Source organism: Prinia subflava, chromosome 9 (assembly GCF_021018805.1).
Source record: "Prinia subflava isolate CZ2003 ecotype Zambia chromosome 9, Cam_Psub_1.2, whole genome shotgun sequence".
NCBI classification, from domain to species: Eukaryota; Metazoa; Chordata; class Aves; order Passeriformes; family Cisticolidae; genus Prinia; species Prinia subflava.
The window spans coordinates 15,319,343-15,338,503 of record NC_086255.1 but is presented as its reverse complement, the minus strand read 5'-3'; the positions used below and the strand labels follow the sequence as shown (position 1 = coordinate 15,338,503).

The window sequence follows — 19,161 nt, the reverse complement described above, 5'->3', positions numbered from 1 at the left end:
ATACATAAAGTTATTTACAGTACTTAATTGAAATAAATTTTGACGTGGCTATAATTATCCCTTTATATCTTTTTCCAAGTAAGGACTAATACAAATTACAGCTTGCACATTTTCTTTGGTGGTTTAATTTCAAAAGTCCTATGACAAAGTGTCTTCAAGATAAGGTTTAATACTTCAGCTCAGTTTAAAAGTATCCAATAGTAATCTGAACAGCACTTCTGCTGTTGGCTTATTTCTTGCTTTAACAGTAAGAGTAGGTTTCTCTGGACTAAATCTCCTTTAGGTCAAGAATATAAATTTTTCAAAGTACATGTGAATGTACTGCTTTAGAACAATATTCCTTCCAACCTAGTGTCTTATCTCAAATGGTAGGTGATGGGAGATTCTTAGGGAAGAATGCAGAACCAGGGTAAGAAGTCTCTCTTCAGCTATCTGTTAACTCGAAAGCTTCTGGTGCTTTACATGCATACATGTAGTATGTAAAATAGTGATTAATTTTACCCATTAAATGGAGTTTTGTAATGCTGTACTCATTATTGGAAGCCAACTATAAATGGCATAATTGCAGGAAGGTTGAACTTGATGCCTTGTTTTGAAAGGGTAAGCATAAAGCTTTCTTAGTGCAAAGTAAAGGAATGTATTAATGCAATTTTTAGTTGTTCATTTTTCCTGTATTTTAAGTACATAATACTGAAGGGTCTGTGGTGTTTAATATTTTCATTGTGTATTGTTGTGAAGTTGTCTTCAAAAGGCAGAAGATTCAGCTACCCTGACTGTTTATTCCCTTTAGAATTTTTTCATATTAATGAATTTAATTCAGTTTTGAAATAAAAACATTGAAAATAGCTTTTGCTTACATTGCAGGGCGTATGGGAATAAATTTCCATCATCCAGGAACAGACAATATTATGGCTCTTAACAGTAAGTAGTTAATGTCTGGTGATTTATATTGCCATATTGAATATTATTTCTTACATCTCTTGTGTGTGTAGCTGCACAGTCAGAGATAAATATGTGGAATGTTTGCATAGAAGTTTGTGTTCATTCTCTGAAAATGTTTTTCATAAATCAATCACCTCTGATTCTTTATATTAGCTTTGGAATGGCTTTATGTGTTTCACTGGAAGCTTCATAATGCCTGCTATGGAAAGTTACAGAACAGTCTCTCTTGTTCCCTCTTTTGTGTGTGTGTGTGTGTGTGTGTTAAAGCTGTAAGTCTAATTTCTGGTGTCTCTCCAGACATATTTCTTCCTGTTGGGATGAGCTGTTACAAGTTTTGCTTACAATTACATGGACTGATGGTGTTTGCTTTGTTGGTTTCCATTATGCAGACAGGAACAGGGAGAATGTTTAGACATCTAAATAATGAGAAAAACCTGCACTTCACTGAGAGATTATTGCTTTCTTTGTGCCAGAAAATAAAATTAAAAGTCCAGTCATGAACATACAGACTCAAAGGACCTGGCAGAATGGATGTGGAAGACAGTTCCTATGTGGGGAGGGTGGGGAACAGTGTCAGGCAGCACCAGCATAATGCTGAACTGAACTATGTAAATCAAAGCAGAGGGTTTGTCTAATCCTGAGAAATGCTAAATGTTTTGAAATGTCCATTTTTGTTTACAATATTGTATTGGACATTGTAGGATTATTATCAAACTTCCCTAAAATGTTTTGCCTTTGCACTATTTAAGTTAGACTTTGTATAGCTGAGAACTGCAGGGGGTTTTTGTGTAGTACCAAGCAAAGAATAATTTAGAGATGTGAAGAACTGAAAATTTGTAATAGACAAGATGTAAGGTGTTTAACATTTGGCTTTAAAGGCCAGCTTTTGAAATCTGGAAGACTTTGCTTGTGCTCTTCTTGGTTTTACACTGTTAATGGTGAGGTGATATTTTGGGGAGTTTTTGTTGTCAAAGTTAGCATATAAACCCCATTGTCTTATGGCACATGAAATTCTGGCAAATCAATTAACTAGGAGAATTAAAGACTTTAATAAGAGGAAGCTGTTCATGAACCTCTGTAAATAAGGTCTACACAGTACAGTTGTCAGGTGTTTGACATGAATTCTGGTCTCAGAATGTTTTTGTTGTTCTAAAGTGAGCATTTCAACAAGCTAACAATAGAACCATATTTGTGAAGATGGGATACTATGACTGAATTTTGAGTTACCTTTAAAGATTCACAGTTACGATGAAATAAATAGTAGTATTTCTTACAAAGTCTAACAGATTTTTGAAAGATGGGAATGAAAGACTGAAACAAAAAGTTAAATTATTTTGGGACAACCTGCTTTTATTTTAAATGAATGATGTGTTTTATTCTGATTTCTATTTGATGAAAATAATGGAAAAACCTTTTTTCCTGTCTTAATTTCTCTAAAATTTTTCCAGCAGTTATATACTCTAATAGTTTATAAAAACCAATCATCTTTTGTAGCTATAGTCCTGGTACATGGTTAAAATATCAACATAGCTGAGGGACAAACACTATATATACTTATGCATTTGCACTATTAAAAATATTATGAGTTTATTCCAATATTAACTGTTTAAAGACTTAAATAAGGCTGGAATCATAAATATGCAATTTCTGCAAAATGAAATTAAGCACAAATCCAAAGTCTGACTAAGTGTCCATATGTTCTTCCTCTTCTGCAGCTCTTCTCTTCACTAGGCAAGGCCACACCATTTTTGACCATCAATGAGAGCCCTAAGCTAGAATTATTGCACTGTGAAACCTGTTGGGTTTTGCTTTTAAATCTTTGAAGAGCTAAGAACAAAAACAAACGTTGAAGTACACAAGCTTAAAAATTACTTTCTGTGATTTAAATCCTTTTTTGTATGCAACTAAACTTGAAAAATTTAGAACTAGGTAATTCCCATGTGATTCATTACCTTTTCCCTGTAATAAGTAAGAAATAAGTAATAAGAATATTACTCTTAATAAGTAAGAATAAGTAATAAGAAAGTATACCAAGGAAAATTAGTTCAAGACAAAATATACTTTTCTGTGCTGGAATGGCTGTTAAATTTGGGTTAAAAATAAAGTAAGTAAAGAAAAATTCCCAAAAGATACTTCATCACAATATTTTTTGGAATAATTTTGCGAACTTATGTAATGTCTTTAAATCATAATACTTGTCATATCTATGTTTAATTTCTGTGAAACCAAACACTCTCTGCTGAGTCTGCAAATCCAACCTTCACATTCTATTTAAAGTCATTGCTTCATAAGCATTTTTTCCCTTTCCTGTGAAGACATAGTAATAATCTTTAAGATTTATTACTCAAAGCTCAATTTCATACTGACGATGTAGGCCATCTTTTGAAGTTGGAAGACAACATATGCTCATGCCAACAGCAATGCAGAACTTCCCATGCTTAGGGAGAGGGGAAGTTTTCTGGGGGATGTTTGTCTCAAGCTCCTTCTCATACTCTGTGGCAGCACTTTCAGCTGTACTTGAGCTGTTTGTTATTCCTGTTTACTCATCACAGCCTTTTGGGACTGGGGGTTTTCCTGCCTGCCTGTCTTGAGCTGCTCTCTGTAGATGTTGGAGGACAATGTTTGGTATGAGGGAAGGTGTTGCTCAGCTGCAGCACAGGAGGAGCGTGCTACCACTGTTCATCTTTGTGCAAGGCTAAATCATCACCATCCTAAAACACTTAGTTCTGAAATAGTTAAATCCATGGGGTGAAAGAGATTAGTTTTAAATGCACAATTATTATGAATCTCTTTGGGTCATTAGTGACGTTATACTTGTGTACACTCAGAGTTGCATGTGCATAAACATGTTTATACTATAAATGCTCTTGAAGTTCAGAATTAGGCTTCTGTTGAGGAATGCAATGTTCAAATATTCACAGAGATCTGAGTATAATCCTAAAGAGCATCTAAACAAAAGGAGGATGCAAATATTAGATTGGAAGCATTTTTGAAGGGGAAATGGTATAACTTTTTTTCTGTACTAGATCTAAGTGAAATTACTCTAATTGAAATTGTGTTTTGAATCAATTAACAACATAAGGTAATTTTTTTAGTAGTATCATAGTGATCTGAACAGTACAAGAATTTTTATAAACTTTCATCTACAGCACCTTATTAAAGTAATTGATATTGTAATTTGTAGGGGAAATGTGGCATAAATTTAACTCAAAAGTGTCTCTTGCTAATATTCAATACCATTTATAGCCATACATTTCTGCAGCCATTGCTTCTCTTGAATATATGCTCCTTTCTAATTAGCTGGTAACTAGGACTGAGTGATGAGAATACATGGTGGGGGGTGAGCTGTCTTTAGGGCTTCTTGGGAACTCCAGAAAGCCACAACAGCTTCAGTGGGAGGGAAGTGTGGCAGGTGAAAAAGGGAGAGGGGAATAAATGAGAGGCTGTGATCTCTGAAAGGAAGCACTGAAGCGTTGTGTTGGGATCCCAAACAATCTTTTGTAAAATAAATGTAGTCTAAAGGTAGTTAAATGAACAAATGAGAAAACACCCTTCATGAAATGCTGGAATTTTGTTTTTCCTAAAGCTCCTCTGTACAGTGACTTTGCAGTCCTGTTGTGCTACAAATGTTCCATCTGCTTCCACTGCTCATTCTTGTCTCATACAAAAATGTGTCATCTGTGAGGTCTGGTACTATTTGCTCTCCATCTGACTGTCTTTTCATTAGTGTAATTTAGTTCTATTTATTCAGAATAAAATAATTTGAAAAAGACATAAGAAAAGGATTTGGGGCACCTATTTAGATGTCTGGGTAGAGATTTTGGTTTTGTTTTATTCATCCCAATTATGTGGGGAAGTTGTCATGCCCTGACAGGAAATGTAATAACAACAGAACTATTTCATTTTTTATTTTCATGTTTCTGTTGTTTTTAAGATTGCCTTGTCTCCTTAAGAGCTATTGTACTTGGCTCTTCCTGGTGGGTTGTTTTCAAACACATATAGTGTTTAGTTATAAAAGTTGCTGAAGTACCATTTTATATTTAAAAGTTTTGCCAGTGCCACTCTTATACCCTGAAATAAACTGCTCCAAATAGAAAGCTTGTTGAATTACTTTTGTCTTGCAAGATCTTGGGTTGGCAGTTTAATAGCTGATAAAAGCTTTCTTTTTGTAGTGATAATATTCTGGGCAAGTCTGTGACTGAATTCCAAGAGGCATCAATCTCAGCTAATAGTTCAGTTCTCGCCTCTAGGAATTTGCTGAGCTCTTTTAGCCCAGTTGCCAGGTTGAGTTACTAATGTGTCACCATCTTAATAGCATATATAGAATAACAGAAAGGAATAAAAAACACTGAGAGAACTTACAAGGTTTGCAAAGCTAGACCTGATTTAGTTGTGAGGAGATCTGAGTTACTATAACTGGAGGGAAAAAATGCCTGATGTGAAGTGTGAGAGAGCAAAGGCAGCGGTTTCAGAGGAGTCCCAGAGTGTGGGAGCTGTCACTGTGCACATCACCTTGTTAGGTTGTTCAGAACCAGCTCTACAAGCAGTTGGTTTTGATGCTGCCTTGGAGGCTGTGAGCTGGGCTTGCTGATATCTCAAATATCTTCTATACCTATTTAAGTTTTAAAAAGGGTGAAGGGGAAAGCAGGGGAGCAATAGTAAGTATATGCTTTTTCTTCTTTCTTCCTTTCAGTTTTTTATATTGGCATCTGCACTTCCAGAGACCTGAATTGGCTGTTACTGGAGGCAGTCTCTCTTATCAGTGGCTGCTAAAGGCTTTTTCTAGCAGAGGAAGATTCCTTAAATCATCTTCCTCTTAATCCAACTTGGTAGCTCTTTAATACCTTTTTGTTTGTTTGTTTGTTTTCTCCACCGCTTTTCCTGCCTCACAACCTCACCAATGTGCTTTTCTTTTATCTTTGTTATTCTCTCTGTTGTGGGTTGGTGCCATCTGTTTCCTCTGAATTTTAAGATTTGCCAGGCTAGTCCAAGAGCATTATATATGATGCTAGAAGAGATGAAGCAGCCTGGCTGTTGAAAATGTGAATTTTATTGTTAACAGATTTTTTAAACTAAAATGAAAAGGTGAAAATAGTTAAACCTTTCCTCTTGCATAGTGGCTTGGCTGCTCTTATGCTTCAGGAAAGGACACGTAAGCTGGTTTTGGGTATTGAATGCAGTTCATGTGTTTGATCAAGGGTTTGAGAGCCAGTGTGTGGGGCTTAGCTGCATACAGCTTACATGTGGATTGTTTTTCTGGTGATGGAGATTGCTGCAACACTTGCATGGTTAGTGTTGGGAAAAAATCAACCAAAAGGGACTGTTGAGGTTCATATAACTAAATTATTGTAGTACCCATCTGCACATCCAGCCCATCTATCAGTGGAAGTTGAGAACCATTTTTTGAACTGCTTGTAGATGAGTGTCCATCTTTGCAATTCTTCTGGATGATCTCTCTGTTGCAGAAAAACACATTGCATAATTATTCTTGATTCTATCACCTTCCCTCAGTTAATGAATGCATTTTGCCTGGTGTTTTAATTCACTTGTAAACTTCCAGACCCCTAAGGACTTCAGAGACCCTCTGTTCAAAAGCAAAACTTGACATATTTTCCTTTCTGATCTTAGAAAATCATTGCGTAACTCATAATGTCCTAAAGCGAGTATTGTTCTGAACTGCTGACTGCTTCAAGAATACAAATGAGTCTTCCAAGCTAGAAATAAGATTCTGGTACCTTATAAATCAAGGAGGTTCCCAGTCTTGTCAAATAAACTTTCCTTTAACCAGTATATCTCTAAAATCTCTAGTCTAGAAATGTTGATCTCTTTTTTTCATAGAGCTAATGCTATTTTACATCAATTTAGGATGTGTCTTTAAGACTTCATTGAAGTGTGCATCTTTGATATTGTGACTGCATAATTGCATGAACAAGGTGAATACTGGAAGTGAAGAAAGAATATTCTTTCAAAATCTCAAAATACTTTGTCTTCCATTAAATGTGGAATTAATGGAAATAAATTAATAGAAATAGCATTAATAGAAATAAATGCTGTTGCCTATTTCTAAATTTGAAATTACAGCATAAAATTCATTTTAAGTTATGATATAGAGAGTGTGTAGATCTAGTCCTTCTGAGTTAATGTTTTATGGTTTCACAAATTTATTGTTTCCTAGGACTGCTAATTATTTGATACAAATACAAGATGCAGTTTCAGTCCCATATTATAATAAAACAGCCAAAAAATCCCAGAAAAGTTCTTTTTCATCAATTTTGTGTAGGCTTGATACACAGTTAAAATCTGAGCAGATCATTTGAGTGAGTTTTGATTTATTGCAACAATGGGCAATCTTAGCTGCAGGCTTTGAGGAATTCCAAAGCATTAACACTGAGTTTCCTTGATTGCATTGCAAGATTTGAGGTTTGGGGAGTTTGTTCTGCTGGTTTGTTAAAAGCTTGAAGTTCTATTCTTTGTGATACAGTTTCATGTTCATAAAAACACACTTGGCTTCTGGGATGAGGTGAGTTATCAGCGGGTGAAGAAGAATCTCCTGTTCCTTTGCATTTGAGGCCATGCAATTTGGGACACAGCAGTTGTGTAACCTTGTACCTGACAAGTTACAGTGTTGCTAAGGATGGACAAACACCAACGCAGGGATGATCCTGCTGCGAGCTGCACAATCCATAGTGCACCTTTTACATGGGAAAATGTGCTCATCCCCTCTTCAGGCACCTGGGTTTGCCTTGACACTGTCATGATCTAGGAGCTACATAGGAAAGAATCATTTCTGTTGAATTTAGAAACATTTCAGGAGATGGTTTTCTGTGCAAAAGGACATTTATATGTGGCACCAAAACCAGTACATGGGGAGCAAATGCATTGGTGGGTACAATTTAAGGAGCTCCCAGTTGCTTTTTGTCTTCTGTTGGAATTGCCGAAGAGAGAAACTTTATATACATAGCTCTGGTAATTTCTCTGTAATAGTGCAGTAATCTCTGTATTTTCTCCTGAATGTCTTCATTCAATAATAAGTATTTACTCAAACTGGAGGCATTATGAAATTTACCTGATGCTCTGTTGCTGCTGTTTAATCTGTTGTGCTGTGAATTTTGACTTGTGAGCAAGATGGATATTTTTCAATTAACTTGTTTCAAGTTACACATTCAAACTTCACATCCTGAGAAGGCAACCTGATAAAGTGTGCATTGAGGTTTTGAAGTGATTTCCAAGAAGCTGTTATTCTGAATAACTATTGCCTGCTATGCAAGAAGCAGAGTCTCTCTCAGGGCTTCCCAGCCACCTCCCTGTGGCTGAGTGGCTGTTCACACAAACAGCTCCTGCTGTCTTCATGTTAAACATAAATTGCAGAGCAGGTCATCATAGCCCTTGAAATTTTTTAATCCCCCAATAATGACATACTCATGTAGTTGCCTTTTTGTGACCTCACTGATAGTGGAAGAAAAAAGATGTAGGGGAATGGTGTTTCTTCAGGGCTTGAGAAGGAAGCTGCTTGGGTAGAGGAGAGGTGCCTGTGCTGGAGGAGGGCGAGCCTTGCTCTGGTAGCCCCGGGGCCCCTCGTTCCAAAGAGGAGTAGCCAGGGAATGCTGAGGGGTCTGGGGCACACCAGGGTGTGAGGGCAGGACTGCAAGGTGCTGTGCTAGTTTCAGAAATGAGAGGTGGGATTGGGGAGGAGCAGGAACTCTGAGAGCGTTACAACGAGGAGAGAAGGAAACAAAACAAAGCTCTGTTACCTCTTACTTAAGCTCTCTGCTGTTGAAAAACCCTGCTTGATTCCCAGTCTTCCACATTTGATTACCTTGGAAGGATAGATGGCTTTTGGGACAGATCGGAGATCCTGTGGAGAAGACACGTGTTTTCCAGATTCTTTTTTTCTAACATTGCAGATGAAAAATGCTGGTTTTTGCATTTGCCATTACATCACAAAATATGGTTCTAAGGTTGTCCAAACACTGTGGATTTGCCATTGATGCATATCTCATTGAAATGCTGTGTTAATGCTAGTAGTTATGAAGGCACTTTGTCAATCTGGTTTTATTCATCTAAATGTACTGGCTATTGAGTTCATATCATTTTAGCAGGATTTTAGTATTTACATTATTGTTAATTATTGAAATTGAAACATAATTGGAAAGTGTGTTCTCCACAACTATTTAATAAAATGCAAAATTAGGTGTTTATTGCCACTTAAAACCATAATCCTAAATTATTATTTTATAATACTGTCCTATATGCCTGATTTTTTAATACCTTAGCCCTTTGCTATGTAAACTTGTGCAGCAGGTATGTTCCTTTCTTTTTTTCTTCCCTGGCTGTATCATCTTCAACTTTTTTTTCTTGTCTTGGGTTGTTTGGATTTCATCTTGCACTTTTAAATGTCTTTTCCTTCTTTATGGTGGGAGGGGAAAAAGAGAAGAGGTAGAAGCTACAATTTCATTGCATTTGGAGGTAAATCTAATGACAGCTGTACCGACAATTTTCTTCTGTGTTTACATGCAGCCAGGAGCTATGGGCGGAGAAGAGGTAAAAGTATTTACTAAATGTTTTGTTTGCTGAATAGTGGGAGAAATAAATATTTAGTTTTCTTGTGATAAGATGATGTTACCAATTTTAATATTATTTAGTTATCAATTGCTTTGTGTAAATCAATCTCGTATTCTTCCCTTGCAAAACAGCTCCTTTTTAACAGCATCTTAAAGCAGTGATGGTCCTGAGCTGAGAACTACAATTGTGTTGCTATAACTAGAGAACTGGAGGATGGCTGAATGTAAAGACTCTCATAACACATATTTGTGACTTGAAATGCAGTGTTCCAAAACAAGATCGGTTTGGGGTTTATGTTTGGTGTGTGTTTGTTTGTTTTGTAGAAGTACAAAGTTTAACTGCTGCACTGAACATCTGAAAATTACTTTTTTCCTTACATGAAACCGCTTTTGCTGAATATTAGACTTCATTACATTGAATTGCCTCAGATAGAACATGTGAATACCAATACTAGTAACTGTCCTCAGCAGTGAATATTGATAATCATTTTGGAAAGATACAGCTTTTGAACACATTTTAACAGTATTTCATCATAGATAACCCTTAAAACATAAAAGCAAACTGAAAATATTTTATGAATGTGCAGTGCTGCAGATCAGTTTATTCTGAGAGATGAATGAACGAGGACAACAGCAGGTCCAGCTGCACCGAGCAAGCCACAATGCAGCTTACATTTATGTCCTGTGCTGTGACTTACATAGAATGGTTGCTATTGAGAAAATAACATTGAAAATAGCAGCTTTAACAATTATGTTTAGGCGGTGCCATCTGCATGGGGTACTTTAACATTAAACCTAATCTTCCTTTCCATGAAGCTCCCTGCCAGCTATGCAGGTGACAAGGCCTCCTTTTCCAAATGTAGAATGTGCATCGTGTTCATGAAGAACCTTAGAGGCAGATGTATCCACCACACAGACCAATAGGGTCTAAGGGCTTGTCATTTGTATGGATTGAGGGGGCAGGCTGTACAAGCAATACTAACATGGTTTGTAATAAAGAATTTGCTCTGATTTTGTTCAAAGCTGACTCATTTTAGTCTTTATTTGATAGCTAAATCTGAAACAAAAGATTCAAATTTTCTTCACAAATTTACCTTCCTATTTGTCCCCATTTGCAGAGATCAAGCTACTGTTAACAGATATTGAAAGCATTCTACTACTTAGACTTTTTCAGTGCTTTCATGGTACTGAAACAAATTGGGAAGTATGTGGAGTATACTGTAGGGTATATACTCTATGCATGTGAACACTGTTCAATTTTATTTTAAGACTGTAAGCAGGTGCTTCCACATTGATCAAATGGCACCAAAGTAGAAAAGGAGGTAGGAATCAGTAGGATAATAAAAATTACTTGCAACTCATGTTTACTTGTAGAAGGAAAATGCAATAATGCAGAAGTAATTGTGATGAATGTAATTTAGGCTGTTTTATACAAATTTTAGTAAAGACAAAACAGGGCAAACAAGTTCTGAATGTGCTGGCTTTTCAGATTTTTTTCACACTACTAAGAAGTATGTTTCATTCCACAAGACTTATTTCCTGTGTGAAATGGAGGCTTTTCCATACTAACAAGTAGATTTGTGTGTGTGTGTCTTGTCATTAATGTTAGGGATTTTGACTTGCCTCATTCATATTAAAGTCTGTGATGTTCATGCTTTATCATTACCTTGAGTTTTGCAACGTTGGTTTTGAGCTTTCTTAACCCTAAGCATGAAATTCTACAACACATTGGTTATCAAATATTCTCATCTATCCCTCTCTATTATTGCTTTTACCATTTGCATTGGGATAAAATGCAGAGTAACCCTAGGCAAGTCTGTGCAAGGACTCATTTTATGTTTGTTATACTTGGATATTCTAATTAATTTGATTCTGTCACTGTGACTAAGCATCTTCAGTGAGATGAGGTTTGGTCAGACATTTCTTGAGGCTTGCCATAAACTCTCAGTTCTCTACTTGATTCTCTGTTTCCTTTGAGAAAAGATGAACATTTCTTTGTAGGTATCATGTTTAGAGCTGTTGAGTCATGTTCCTCGTACCTTGTTTTTAAACTTTTACTACCAGTTTTTCAGGTACAGATGTAAGCACCACTGTGGGAAATCAGCCCAAACTATTTTGCTACACTGACAACTCAGAGGTGCCCAGGGAAGGGTACAGGAGTACATTACAAAAAAAGTGCATTTAGTGATGCTTTCCCATAATGTTCTCCCAGAAATTTGCCCCAGGGGGGTCTCTTGAGGTGATGCTTTAGATATAATATTTATTGCTTTAGATTGCATTTTTCTCCTGTATTTACTCATTCCCTTTTCTAAGCCTACATAAATTTTTCAAAAAAAATCTGTAGCAAGGATTTCCAAAGTTTGCCTTGCTTTCAGCCTTGCCATGTACTGATTGTGTTCAATGCAGTTTATTTTTCCCTTACTGGAGAAGACCATGAACAGTCATTCCCTATTCCCTTGTCTGTATGCTTTCCATTGTTTTAAAAGTATTCTTACATTTAGCTTTACACTTGACTTAGCTATAAACTAAAGGAACGTCATTTGCCTTTATTTAAGGTGAGTGCAGTGCTTGTAGACTGCCAAGCATCTGGCATGGTGCTTAGAGGCGATACCTTGCTCTCTAAGTTGCAGTGAATTTTTATTATTTGCTTCAGAGCTCAGTCTCCCCTGCAGATCTGTATTTCAGTTGAACGCCTTGTTATTCATCTGAAGTGTCATCTTCCACTAATGGCTCATGTTTCTTGTTTGTTTACTTTTTTACAAGAAGGTAGGTTGATGGGCAGGAATTAAAAAATGATTTATCTTTTCAGTAATGTAAATCTCTGAGATATTTTCAGATTTCCTGCTTTTCAATGAGTGTTCTGATTTGATATTTTTACACAGTTGTAGTATTCTTAATCCTTTTTTCTCTCGTATTCTCTTTTATGTTGAAATGCATATGTTTATACATGTGCGTGACCTGTTTGTCCATTAATGGAATATTCATCAAAAGTCTTTCCTGTTTTATGCTGTAAACCCACCATTTCTGACACCAAGTCTTTGAAAGGTAGCATCTCCACATCCTTCTCTGATTGTGGCATTTACCTTGTTTATGTTGACGTGTAAATGCACGGTAGGATTTTTGCTTCAGTGGATTTTTGTGTCTGTGATCTTTGTCAGTGTTTAACATTCAATATATTCTTTTTAATCAACACTCTTGTGGTGCCTGATGTTTGTAAAAAAAAAAATCAGGCTGGTGTTGTGTGTCAGTGAGAACATCTTTCCTGACTTTGTTAGCTCATTTTCCATAAACAGGATTACTGTTTCTTTTTGTAATCTGTCCTTTGCTACTGGAGGCAATTACTGATATTTTCAGTGTATATGTTCTTCTGACTGCTGTCCCTCTGTCTTGATTTTTCTCCTTGCCCCTGTTTTTATTTTCTTCACTTCCCTGTGCTGTTAATACCAGCATGGTATTAATCCTTAGATCTTGCTCTGTCAATTCCATGTGATCCATGACCTTTGAATTGACTCTGTGTACTTACAAAATTATAAATACATTTATATTTGTAATCAACCCCCCTATAAACCGTTTGTATCAATTAATTATAATTCCATCCCTGGGAGCCATGTTCCATGGTATGAGGGTAGAAGCCTTTTCAGAGTTGAGGTGTGGTTACTATTTATACATCTCTCTGTATTGTAGGACATATTTTTCAACTCAGGTATAGGGAGTAAAGTTGGCAAGTGTTGCTTATATGCAGTCTTTGAATATTTTTTATCTTCCTTGTTAATAAATCTGTTTTTAAGATAATATGTGTATACTTTGTTAGTAATAGCAACAAGTTAATCACATCAGATGGTCACAAATAAATACTTTTCATTTAGTATTTGAGTAGCAGCCATTCATGCTGATTTTGCTCCTTCATTACTGAAAGGATGTTTTAATTCTGAGTAACAAACAGGCTGGTATGCTGTTCTAGCTAACTATGTTTTCCTTCAAGTGCAAGTTCTTTGTGGTTTATTTAACAAGATTTTTTTTCTTGTTCACTAAGTTTCTTCACTTTGTGTTTAATATCCACAATCCAAAGCTTTTCCATGTTTATTTTGCTGTTTGCCCCCCTCTCAGCGTGGTCCGTGGAGGTGGAAGTGCTGCAGCCCTTGTTGTCAGGATCCTGTACAGCCCTCAGAGGACTGTCCTGCTCTGCAGTGCAGTGGCTTGAGGGATCTTGAGAACATTCCTTCAAGATGTGTTGTGGAAGGTGTAAATCTCTAGGAATTGGTTTGAAAAGTAAACCCTGCAAAGGTTATTTCTATAGCCATGACACATAATTCATCAGATAACTTGTTTTTCATTTCTATCCATTTGTAAGGCTTTGTTTTAAAGCTAAATTAGGTTTATTGTCTTCTAAGGGTAATACACTCTTGGAAAAGTAGAAACAATACTAATGAACATGAATTGGACAACTGGACCACCTGTCTGGGTCCTTTAATGCAAGTTCTGTTAAAGGAAAACAGTAAAAGGAGAAGATTTTTACAGAAATGTTTCATTCTCCAGCAAACAGCGTTAACTATAGAAGGTACCCAATCTGTTGCAGGTCGCTCTTCACTCTTCCCCTTTGAGGACGGCTTCCTCGACGACAGCCACGGCGATCAGTCGTTGTCCTCGGGTCTCAGCTCTCCGACACGCTGTCAGAACGGGGAGAGGGTGGAGCGCTACTCTAGAAAGGTGTTTGTTGGAGGTCTGCCTCCTGACATTGATGAAGGTACTGCGAGTCACTTGCGTTGCTGAGATGTGGGAACTGGCTTTCATATAATTACTGTTAAAAAGGTCAGATTTTCATGGAAGCAAATGGATTTTCCCAGGTGTGTCTCTTGCGGTGCTTGTGGCGTTACTTAGAACAAACACACTCTACCACCCCCTGCAACACCCGAGAATTTACTTGATGTTCCTGTGCACTGTAGATCAGAAGAGATGGAGACAGAAGTGGCTGCATAGCAGGTCTTCTGATCTGCATGTCTTCCCACAACTGTCAAGTGGGAAAGCTGAAAAAGGGAACTTAGTGGGTACTGTCTCTCCTCCATAGTCTTTTCCTATTCTTGGATGTGGTTGACTTTAAAGACTTTCTTAATGCAGTCCTTACCGAAATACCGTGGGTTTTAAATAATCAGCTCTTATACCCAGCATGTATGCAGGGTTCAGATGATAAATATACAGTAATAATATGGTTAGACAGTAATAACCTGCTTAGCAAGGATGGTCAGAGTTTTTCTCAGTAATTATCTGCTCTACTTGTGTGTGCCCCACAAAGCCTTATTCCCAAACTAAAATCGTGACAGTTTTTGGTGTATTTATCGTAGCTGGAATATAGCTGGAATCCACCACTGTCTAGCTTCAGTGGGCATGCACAGGGAATCTGAGGATGCCTTATAATGAAAAGAGGGAGATCTCTTATCTACTAATCTGAAGCCTAAACCATGTAGAGTTTTAATGAAGAAATAGTATGAGTTGCCGTTCTATGTTTACAAACACCTCAGATGCAGTTCCCTTGTCACACCAAGAGTTGCAGGGCTGTTGTGTCGGGTCATGTGGATAATCTGGCTTTGCAGCTTTAAGAAGCAGCAGCCCAACAGGGACTACTGATGGGAACATTGCTGGGTCACTCAGAATCAAATACATACCCAGTGTGTCCTGTGAGGAAATAACATGGTCACCCTCTTTCCTGAGAGGCCTCCTTCAGTAACCCTTTCTGCTTCAGCTCTTCAGGTACACAACGTGTGTATTCTGTCTCCAGATGCTTGGAAAATCTGGTGTGCAATTCATGGGGTCACAGAAACTGGGTGCATGTCAAACAGCAGTCCAGAAACTGGAAAACCCCATTGTCTTTTCTCCTGATGGCTTGTTACTCTACCTAACATCACATTAGACAAAATTTTAAACTAATTCTTTCTTTAAAGTACATTTTAAGATGTATTGAGAAAATTAGATTTTTTTTCAAAAACAATTTAAAATACCTTTTTCTGAAGGATTTGCATGTAAAACAGAATCGTCCTGTAGGATAGCTTGTGATGTGTGTTACATGGTAGTTCCAAATTGATGCTTAAAAAGTGAAGAAAATACTTGGTAATTCAAGGCAGGTTTCGTGAGGGGCCTGAGGAAGGTGAAGTGCCCACAGTGGCATGACCTGCTGCAGCCTCTTTCTAGGGCAGGCTGCAGGAGCAGCCGTGCTGACATGGAGCTCCTCCGTCAGTCCCATGTGGCTGCAGCTGACCCTGCTTTGTGGCTATAATTAGACATAGACCGCAGCTGAAGCATATTCACTTCTGATGGATCATGTTTGCATTTAATCCTGCTGCAGACTTCCACTAGTGGAATGTAAAGTCACTTCTTTAAGCAGCCATGTACAGCACAGAGATGAAAGAATATTTAGGCATCCTCTAGGGACATTATTGCAGTTTTCACTGTTCTTGTTTTGTTTCGTTTTTTAAGACGTTTTTACCCTGCCACTATCAGTTTATATGTTCTCTCTAAGGTGCCTCATTTGTTTTTTTGTAGATGAGATCACTGCCAGCTTTCGTAGGTTTGGACCTCTTGTGGTGGACTGGCCTCATAAAGCCGAAAGCAAGTCATATTTTCCACCTAAAGGTAAATAGCTTAAAATACACTTAAGAAGGCTGTTCTGGTAAAAGGAAATTACATCTGCCATGTGGCAATCCATTGTAAAGCAAAGTTTTTACTCTTTGTGGTGAATTTTCTATCTTTCATTAAGCATTAAGCATTTTCAGCCATTGTCATGATGGGTAAAAAGTTGCCAATTTGGTTATTGAAATGTGCTCCTCTGTGTGTACTTCTTCAGCACTCCTTGAACCCTTGAATTACGCTTTAATCTTTACCAGCAGTAGGTAGAATGCAAGTTGCAGAAATTTCTGCTGTGGTTTGCACATTGCAAAACCCACGGGAAGAAGCTGGAAGTGGCTTGGGCTGGGTCAGTGGGTTGGGTGCCAGAACCCACGGGAAGAAGCTGGAAGTGGCTTGGGTTGGGTCAGTGGGTTGGGTGCCAGAACCCACGGGAAGAAGCTGGAAGTGGCTTGGGTTGGGTCAGTGTTTTGCTCCCGTGCCCCAGGAGCGGCGATCCCGCTCGGGAGCGGCAGCTCCGCGTCGCGGCTCCCCGGGCACAGGGCGGGCTCTGCTCAGAGGGCACCTCGGGCAGGGGACAGGCCAGAGGATGGCACGTGGGGCAGCCTCCTGTTGGGCAGCACAACGTTATTCACACCTGTTCTGGGTGAGAAGGAACAGTGATGGGAAATCTGTTTGGGGAGCGTTACTTGGCTAAATCCAGCTGCTCTTACCGTACCCTGGCCTCTCTGGTTTTGTGCAGTACGTTCTATACTATTTCACATGTGCCTCTTGCATGTGGTTTCTGAGTTCACTCGTGATCTCAAACAGTAGCAGGAAATTGTACACAAAATTTCTGGTCTATATACAAAGATTTTAATTTCTCATTGACCCTGGAAGCTCTTAATTGCTCATTAAGGCCATTTATTATTTTGGTAGAACGATGGGCTGTTCAGTCGGTGAGCTAGCTAATCCTGCAATGTTTTGATAGGTGTATTTTGACGGTAAAAGCACACAAATAAAAGCCAACTTAATTTATTTGGAAACTTAATTCCTGAGGGGAGATAATACTGTGAAAAATACTTGCCCTGTGAACAGTATTTGGGACACTTAAAATCAGAAGAGAAACCCTCACTTAGAATCAGAAGAGAAATACATGCTTCCTCTTTCCTGTTCCATTCTCACCACTCAGCCTTGCTGTCAGCAGTTATGCAACATCTGTTCTTGAATTTAGAAACAAATCAAACAGTTCCAAAAACAGCAAAAAACCACCCCAAACCTCAACCCCCTGCAATATTCCTAAGGACAGTTGGTAAAATATATGCGTTTCCTTTTTTATGTTATTTTTAAAGATCTTTGGGGTCTTTCTGTCTAGTGAATTCTAATTATGCCTTCACTTAAAGAAAAGTTTAAAAAGCTTTTTCTTTTTAAAGTAGACAAGCCAGCTTCTCCTTGTCCTTATTACCTCTTAGTATTCTCTACTTGTTTTCCCTTTATTTTTTTTCTTCTTATCAATTCAATAAGTAATTATTTGTTGAATTAACATGGGACTTCCAGTTTTGATTTTGTTCTGTATCTGACTGCGGACTAGTTATGCCTGGACAAACTTGTAAAATGTTTTTGAGTAAGATCTATTTTAGCAGAAGACAAGGCAATGCAGGCTCACTTCTATTTTTGTTGTGATTCTAATATAGGAAACAGCTTTCAAAGCCCCTGCCAGTTGCCCTGAACGTCTGTCTGAAAGTGCTAAACAACAGTCAATCCCAACTGTTCCAGATTTATTTATATCTGACTTCTTAGTTATCAGTCAGGGCTGCAGCATCAGACATGCTGCATGCCTGGCTCTGACATTCACTTACAGTCGTGGTAAGCTCCGTAGGTCAAATCTATGTGATTTACTATGATCCCATACAGGCAGCACCTACACAGAAGACACAATATTATTTCCACAAGTTGAAGGGTAAAGTTTGAATGACTGTTGTAATTTATTCACAGCTTTTTGGTCTTTTTAATTTTTTTTCCAATAAAGAGTACTTACTTTTCAAAGTTATCACAGAATCATTTTCAGAAGTACCACAGTAAAATGTCTCCAGTACTGGTTTTGATCAGAAGTTCCCTTAGGCCTAAATTTAAAGTTGGTGGTCTTTAGTTTTGGGGTCTTTTGGTTTGTTTTACTTTTTTATTTTAAGCTGTTTTGGTGCATTAATGGACATTTCCTTAAAAAAATACAGAAAGAGGTGTTTGAAATTATGCTTGGTGCAAAATTCATTGAGACTTACTCAGCTGTCAATTACTCATGAATTCAAATGTCTCCCTTCATTTTTCTAGATGTCTTGTCTTCCATGTTGCATTGCTAGTCTGTAAATTCTCTGACATTTTGAATATGATTCTTTCAAATTGAAAACATGTTCAATAAAACAAAGGACAAATGAAATTATAGAGGAGAGAACGAGCTGGGATTTGTATGTTAGCAATCTTGAAAGAAACCAAGAAAAATGAATTGTTGGAATGAGGTGGGGGCAATGCAGAGTCTATTCAAACATTGATAAAGCCTGACCTTCAAGGTTTCTCCCACCTCCTTGAGTGTGCCCCTGAGGCAGTAAAATTGAGCCCTGCTCTTTCTGATCATTTGTCATCACCTCCAGATGGACTTCAGTGTCCTTTTGATGGATGGCCTTTTCCATTCCTGGAGAGTCAGACCACTGGGCAGTGTCTGGCCTTTCAGCAGGGTTCAGGATTTTTGTCTGTTTGCTTTGATAAGTGTTCACCAAGAGGTTTGGGGCAGAGAACATCAGCAGGTGATGCCGTGGGTCAGCACAGCCAGTGAAGTTTTGTGCTGGAGCTGCTTCACATCATGGTTTTCTGTCTTCAGTTACATTCGGGTGATACAACATCCCCTGCAGTCCTGAGTGAATCAGTACAGATTTCCAGTATCTACTTGTTGGTGTAATTTATTGAATTTTGGAATGCTTGCTATGCTGGTGGAATACATGAATTTCCTGTAGTCGCCCTGTGTTAGGAACACTCTGTTGATACTCTTAGGGCTAGGAAGAGAAGGCTGCCC

At 37.9% G+C, this 19,161-nt stretch overlaps 1 protein-coding gene across 8 annotated transcripts in view; it reads left to right on the top strand.

Annotated features, from left to right (window-relative positions):
• The window catches only part of CPEB3 (cytoplasmic polyadenylation element binding protein 3), an 80,010-nt gene that overhangs the window by 38,885 nt on the left and 21,964 nt on the right, over positions 1 to 19,161 (top strand). For all 8 annotated transcript variants that reach the window (XM_063405588.1, XM_063405583.1, XM_063405582.1 and 5 more), the window contains exons 4-6: positions 865 to 921; positions 14,080 to 14,247; positions 16,038 to 16,127. In XM_063405588.1, the coding sequence (XP_063261658.1) occupies positions 865 to 921; positions 14,080 to 14,247; positions 16,038 to 16,127 (315 nt within the window). The remainder of the gene's footprint in view (positions 1 to 864; positions 922 to 14,079; positions 14,248 to 16,037; positions 16,128 to 19,161) is intronic.